Source organism: Chenopodium quinoa, unplaced genomic scaffold (genome assembly GCF_001683475.1).
Source record: "Chenopodium quinoa cultivar QQ74 unplaced genomic scaffold, ASM168347v1, whole genome shotgun sequence".
In the NCBI taxonomy this organism is placed as follows: domain Eukaryota; kingdom Viridiplantae; phylum Streptophyta; class Magnoliopsida; order Caryophyllales; family Amaranthaceae; genus Chenopodium; species Chenopodium quinoa.
Window position 1 is genome coordinate 2645599 of NW_018743850.1, and position 7488 is coordinate 2653086.

General features: G+C 32.9%; 1 protein-coding gene across 1 annotated transcript; it reads right to left on the bottom strand.

Moving 5' to 3' along the window:
- Positions 1–2401: 2401 nt before the first annotated feature.
- LOC110685616 (O-acyltransferase WSD1-like) lies at positions 2402–6088 on the bottom strand. Its single transcript, XM_021862161.1, has 5 exons — positions 5618–6088; positions 4959–5537; positions 4246–4596; positions 3901–4038; positions 2402–3173 (listed from the first exon to the last, which is right to left on the bottom strand). Exons 1-5 carry the CDS (start codon positions 5828–5830, stop codon positions 3027–3029), a joined length of 1428 nt encoding a protein of 475 aa, XP_021717853.1. The 5' UTR covers positions 5831–6088; the 3' UTR covers positions 2402–3026.
- Positions 6089–7488: the final 1400 nt, after the last annotated feature.

Here is a 7488-nt window from a genome sequence, read left to right on the forward strand (position 1 = left end):
ACTAAATGAGCATTTTTTTTTTTTTTTAACTAATTAACACTTTGTTTGGATAGGAAATAAGGAAAGGAAGGGGAGGGAAGGAAGAGGAAGGAAAGGGAAAAGAATGGGAGGGGGAGGTGAGCTCCATTTTCCCTCGAAATCTCTCCAACTTTAGAGGGATTATGCTTATTAAAGAGAGAGGAGAAATGGATCCCTCCCTCTCCTTTCCCTTCCTTCCCCCAATCCTTTAACTAAATAAGAGAGTTTCTCCCCCTCCTTTTCTCTTCCCTTCTTTTCCTTCTATTTCCTCCTATATCCAAACAAAGTGCAATTGTACCCAAAAAAAAAAAAAAAAAAAAAAAAAAAAAAAAAAAAAAAAAATCCTCAAATTTGAGGTTTTGAACATAAGTGCACATTTTATGTTTTCCGGAAAATTGAAATTTTCTTTATTAGCTCAAAAATCAAATTTGCACATATCGTGGAAAAAATATACAAATCTAATGAAAAACTTTAATTTTGCACAATTTTTTCCTTCTCATCCTTCTAATTTTAAGAAAGTTCGATCTATATATATATATATAAAAACCAACAGTATTTAACAATATATTTTATGATAAAATTTATTTTATTTTATTACTTTATTTAAAAGAAATACTCAAAGTTAATATATATATCATGTAGTGAAAAGAAAAAAAATGTCAAATTGTCAACTATTCTAGAATGGTGTACATATATAATTTTTGTTTACATTTGTAATAAATAAATCGATATAACCCAACAACTAAAAACATATATATTACATATTACATGATTTTTATGTATTGATTTGATCCCTATAATATTACATATTACGTGGTAATCTAATACTTCATCCGTTTTTATGCCTCCAAAAACATAATCTCTAAGATAAGCCGGGGCCAAAATATCTCACATTATACAAGCCTTGAACATGTTTATTCTCTTGCAGGTTATACTTCGCAACAATCAAAGTCCAACTATGCTCAAATTCTTCCGTCAGAGTCATTTAATAAAGATTGTAAAAATCAGCACACCATTTTTGATAATCCTCTCATAAAAGTGTTGCAAACCAACAACTGAATTTTGATGTGATATGCCATATACAATAACTATGTTTTGTAGTTGGCATTTCAATTTCAATTGCTTTACACATTCAAGGATCTTGATTAGTGATGATAGTCTTTGGGGCACTCTTCATTATACCAACAAAAGTCTATTTTACACTTGATAAAAAGATAATTGAAGTCAAATAAGTAATACACTTTGTCAATATAAGCTATAAGAGTGATTGTATCCGTTAAAATAGAGAGAATAATTAGGCTATGATTTACAGAATCATTGACTAACATATATTCCAAAAAAGGTGGGCAGAAAAATATTTACCATCACTTGTTTCCAAATTTTGTAATTATGAATATTTGACTACTATACCGTTTCCACTTAAAATGACAGCCAACTCAAAATTTATTGTCCCGCAACTCAACTATTCAAACATTGTACAAAACTTAATTTCTTATTTCAGGTTTGAAGACATTGGCGGATGCAAGCATTTTTTTTTTTTTGTTTTTTTTTTGGTTGGGAATAAGTAATCTAATAGTATATGATCATCAATAATCACTATAAAATTTGATTATTTGATCTAATTCAAATTGTTACTATTGAGTATCTATTAATTTGATAAATTGGATTGTTTAACCTATTTAATGGTTGTAATATGTACATTTTTGGTTCCTTTTACGTATTTCGTTTCGAGCATTTTTTATTTTACGCATTCTTTTATAAAAAAAACTGTACATAATATTCCAACTATACGTATTCCTACTTTTTCTTAAAAAAAAAATGCTATTATTAATTTTATGTTTATCAAGTTATTTATCCCATACCTTCCCTCAGGTAATCATAAAAGTAATACTTAGTTACTTACCAAGTACTTCATTTATTAATTAAAAAATAAAATTATCTTCACTATAAATACTCTTTCTTAATCATTATGAATAATACCCAATGTAAATAATAAAAATAACTGAGGGAGTAATATTTATTACAGAGCATTTCTATTTTTTATTTTTTTAAACAATGCATTATTAATGATTTGTATGTTGTCGGTGTACAATAATGACCCGTCACCACCCACAAAATTCTGAATCCGCCACTATTTGAAGACTTTGAACCGTTCATGGCATGACTGAGATGTCTATCTTCATCATAATTTTGCAGTACGTTAATTTGTTTTATACTACTTCTTCTGTTCCAAAATATGTTTATTTTATTTTTCGTCATAATTTTACAGTACGTAATTTGTTTTATACTACTCCTCTGTCCTATAATATGTATAATTTATATAGTACGGCCTTTTCTTTTGCTCTAGTTCATTATTTTGCTTATCTAGTTATCTTGTGTTGAAGATGCTTGGTCGCAAGCCCACACATATGAATTAAAAAATTTCATAAACGTATGTTAATGTAAATAAGAAAGGAAATATTTTCTTTTGTTTAACTATTTAAGAAAGGAAATTTCATCAATTCCAAGAAGGCTTAACGCTTAAGGTAACTTATATGTATAAGCAGTCACATGCATACCATACCGATTGCTTCGTAATCCAAGAAACGAGCATAGAATCGTATTCAAATCATCTTGTGATCTTATACTTAGGCCTAACTATAAGAGCAGTTCACATTAAACATGCTCAATTAACATAGTTATTGCCTTAAAGTTGAGCCAGAGTAATAAAATCTTCTGGTCTAAAAAAAAAAAAAAAAAGTTAGACCTTGTTCTTTTTCAGACGGTAGTGATGGTTCTTATGCCCCGGGAGTGTTCTTCTTGGTTCTTACGCACATAGCTGTGATAGATTGTAGCTGTCTTAGGTTCAAGCTTAATTGTATAATAGTTGATGATGCAGGAGTATTTATACATAGGAGATAAATTGTTGCCATAGAGTATGCAAGTTATGCAAACATTCTGAATCCCTCACAAATTTTAATATAGGATAAGCTCTTAGCTTACATAAATATATATTGTATTAGATGTCCTTATTCGCTCTTTGTTGCTGCCTCATAGATCAACTCGAAAGCATTCTTGATGCATGAATTCAACCTCTGTGAGTCTATGAAGCCCTTTTCAGCTCCAACTCCAATCCTCAAAGTTTGGGTGTAACTCATAACTGTTATTACCAGGCTCTGCAAGTCCATAGAATAATAGAACCATTAGTGGTAGAAAAAAGTTGTCAAATTATGTAGAAAATAAGTTCTAGTGGTTGGTTACTTATATTGATTTTGGAAACAGACTTTTACACTTTCTTTGGATATCAATATAGAAGTGAAAAAAGGGGAGGGAGAAAGTGGGGTTCATTTTCCTTCCAAAGCTCTCCAATTTTGGAGGGATAATGTACTAATAATGTTTATTGGGGGGAGGGGAGGTGGGGGATCTTTTATCCAAACATGGAAATTGTTCCCATCCCTTTCTTTATCCTCATTTCCTTGTATCCAAACAAAGTGTACGTTAATAAATGAAGAGTCAAGATATTTAAAGGGGAAGATCAGATAACGATATGAATTTGATAGAGAAAAATTTAGAGGTGATCATGGAACGGGTTGGACTTCAACAAAATGTTTGCCTGTTTTATGAAGTATTGTGTCTGGCACAAATATAAGGCTGTAAGTAACAAAATTAGTTCCGCATCTTGGTCAAAAGTTGCAAAATTGGGTTGGGTCAAAAATATTGCCTGAAGCTTAGCTGAGTGGGTTGATCCAGTTTTTGATCAGCTTCTAGCTATTAATCTAAAACTTGGGATCTATTTTTTTTTGTAAGAAATTACTTGTGTTACAAATTATTTGATTTGAATACTTGAGGTTTAAGAAGAGAAATTTTGGGTGTATATATGACTACATATTTTACTTTGCTTACCTGAGGACTGCCAGTAACCATGAAGTACATGCCTTTTATCGGATGACCAGCTAATGTTACTTGCTCAACTGGACCAATCATGTTTGTCATTGACATGCTTGATTTACTCAATGTACTATGGATGTATTTCGCCACTGCCTGAAAGAAGTTTCAAATAAATTGAGGTTAAAATACACCATTCTCAGTAGACAATATGACAGATGATATGTGACTAAAGTTGTGTAGTCACTTAGGAAACCTGCAAGAATTTTTCACTAATACTTGTACACACCTTAAACGAAGATGTAAATGAAGTATGAACGGAAAAACTTAGAAGGCTGTAAATTGTATTTTCTTAATGTGTACCTCAGATCCTTTGTACTTCCTTATAATCTCCAAGCACTGAGCAGTGAGATAGATTGCTGGTGAATTTCTGTACCTACTGATCTGTTTTCGTGTTTTATAGATGAAATCAAGGGGGTTGGAGCATTTAGTGTTGTTTGATCTAGGAAGTGCTATATGCAAAAATGAAAACTTGTTTCCCCATATTTTTGTATGTGCATTAGTCATTTCTTCAACGGACATGTAGTCTCTCGTAATCCTAGTGTTGAGCATCATCATTGCTGTAGACCGTGAATTGGAGAATTTTGTTTGAGTTTCTTGCATGTAGAGTCGAGTCCCCAGGAAAATTAAGCCTGAAATAGTGTCATTTACTGTCTGAAGGGGGGAAAAATATATGCAGTGTTGTCAGTAACCCTATCATTTTATAACATCAGGAATTCAGGATAATTTAAGAGTAGTATTGTATATTCCGGCTTATTGAATTTTAGGGAAATGATGCATGAGATCATAGATTTTTGCTCTAACATGGAGCTTCTGTTTCTAAAAATATTAACTTGAAAGTGATCATATAGATAATCTCAAAAATGCCTAACTAGAATTCCGATTCAGACATGAATTATATACGAAGTATTACATTAGGGCAATGTATATTACAATGCTAAAACATGGCATTGGAGAAAAAGCAGTTCATATATGTATACAATAGACAAAAAGACAGATTGAAAGAGATAACATACCGCACCTAGTTTTTTTTTGATTAGTTTGATTTGGTTGAGGGAAAATGCAACAGTAGAGACTTTGAGTGGAATGGAACCCGGACTTTTGCTTTCGCACCTGATTGGTGTCTGATCATCTGCAATGCAAGTGCTTTTCAGAAAACTGTATCCAAAATCAGAAGCTCCTTTGAAGATTGCAGATAAAGCTCTTGGCACCTTTGTCATACAACCCTTGCTATTAGTGTTCTTAACTTCTGACCTTGCTCGAGTTGAAGGAAACGTTAACGGAAGGGAAGGATTATCTGCTCTTTTTACGCAGGAAAGAAGTGCTCCCATCAGAGAGTAGCCGTCACCAAGTGCATGGTGAAGCTTGAAGATTATGTGCCCTGCAGCTTTGCTTGTTGGGCAGTTGATTATGTGAAGTTCCCATATAGGCTTATCTTGTGGCAGTGGTTCCACACTGATTTTTGTTAGATATTCGTCAAAATAATCGTCGTAAGATTCACTTGATAAGCCCTCCGGGAATCTAGGAACGTAAACGTGATCTTGAAGGTTCACTTCCACTTTTTTCCACTGTCTTACACCCTTCTTGTCATCTATCTGCTAGAAGAAAATTACTAGTCAGTGATAATATAATAGCTGTGTGTTAGTGGCTGATAGAAATAGAAGAAGATAATTACCATAATAGATGAAAACCTGGGATTAATGGGAAGAAATACGTCTCGAAGTTGTGGCAATGCACAAGATTCATCTATGGGAATATCAGATTCTAAGATGGCTAGAATACAAGAGTTTAAGGATTTGCTGTTTAAGTATTGTCCTGTAGGAGATACAGGTTCAGCTGCATCATTTTCTTGTTTGCATTTTGTTTCTATTTTCAATTTTGACTTCATTTTTTTTTTCCTATATGCAATGTAGCAATAGTGAAGGATACATATAGTGTTGATGTTGCAGTAATTTGTTGCCAGATAGGGGCCTAATACCAACTAAAATTATACTATTATTTCTCAGTGACTGTAGCAGCCAAACAGGAACAGGAACAACTTAGTTGATGGAATTAATAACGTTTGGTAGATGGTAATAAACTGTGGTCATTGGCGGACTTGGCCTTGTGCCTGGTGGGTCAAATGACTCACCAAGGCCCAAATTTTTTTTTAAGTTTTTTAAAAAAAAAAATACTAACTTTGAACCAAAAATGTAGTTGGGTTTTTGATGAAATGTGAACCTAATGCTTGTACAAATTTTAATCTTGTCAATTATTAGTTTGTTAATTATTAGAGAGCTAAGCTTGTCATGTTGTCAATTATTAGCTTGTTAATTATTAGTTAGTTAATTTTAGTCTTGTCAATTTTAAGCTTGTTAATTATTAGTTAGTATTGTAATCTTGTCAATTTTCTATTTGGATGATTTTTGTAAATAATTTTTCTTGGGAATTTTGGTAAAAAAAATTTTTTACATATTTGGTTATCGATTGTGACTCACCAGTCGGAAATTCCTGGGTCCGCCACTGATTGTGGTAATTGTAAATTTGTAATAACCCTGAATGTAATTATGTAACGAAGGTAACATATAGTCATTGTTCATCATTATACAACTATATCCCCGAGTATCCTTATGTTCGTGTTTTCTTTGTAAACTTATTTCCATTACCGCTAGAGTAGTACTTCTTCTATGCTGGTAAGGTTCGGACCTTCACATAATGTGATTAGATCGTTGAGAGTAGGACACCGAACCATTGCTATGGACATTGCCATAGAAGTATAGAACCCGCCTTGCAAAAACACCAACCACATCAGTATCAGGATTCCCGAGGACAGTAAAGTGTTAGAAAAGTCACAAGATACTAATACAAGTGCTATAAATGGGTTTGGTGGGAAGTCAACGATTTGTCAGAAAATGCTGACATTAATGTCCATGATTTTTGACCAATTGTACGCAATTTTTTCCTCTAAAAGGTTATTTACGTAATCAAATGACACCCTCAAAAAGTAACAATCTCTTTACTACTGTCACTGTTTCCTGGAATGCTAAACATTGTGTGCATTAGTATTCTTCTTCACCTGGGTTCTGGTAAAATTGTACAAGTTATTTAATGTTGAAATAATTATTAATCAGATGCACCACACATTTTATGTTTTAGTGGTGATGAGTCACTGCATGTCTATGTTGGTAAGGACAGATCAATATAAATTACTCAGCTGTGTAACAGCTTTACGATAAGGGGAAAAAATGTGATTTTTCCTCGCGTCTTTTACAATGTGGGACGACTCATATGTGGGTTGTTTGTGGGATCTCATCAGTAAGGTGAATGATTGGTCGAGTACTTGGGAGACTAGCTATGAAGGGTAGTAATTTCTGTAACAATTATTGACTAGCTACAGTGTGGGACGACTCAAATGTGAGTTGTTCACGGGATCTCATCAGTAAGGTGAAAAACTGAAAATGATTGGTCAAGTACTTGGGAGACTAGCTACGAAGGTTAGTAATTTCTGCAACAGTTATAGACTTGTAGTCTTACAGGCAAAGGACGTTTCTTTTTCTGAGTTGTATT

Coding starts and splice junctions, on each gene's coding strand:
- LOC110685616 (XM_021862161.1), bottom strand. CDS start 5,830: ATGAAGTCAAAATTGAAAATAGAAACAAAATGCAAACAAGAAAATGAT. Junction 5,538..5,617: donor CCAGGTTTTCATCTATTATG/GTAATTATCTTC, acceptor TTCTTCTAGCAG/ATAGATGACAAGAAGGGTGT. Junction 4,597..4,958: donor TCAAAAAAAAACTAGGTGCG/GTATGTTATCTC, acceptor TCCCCCCTTCAG/ACAGTAAATGACACTATTTC.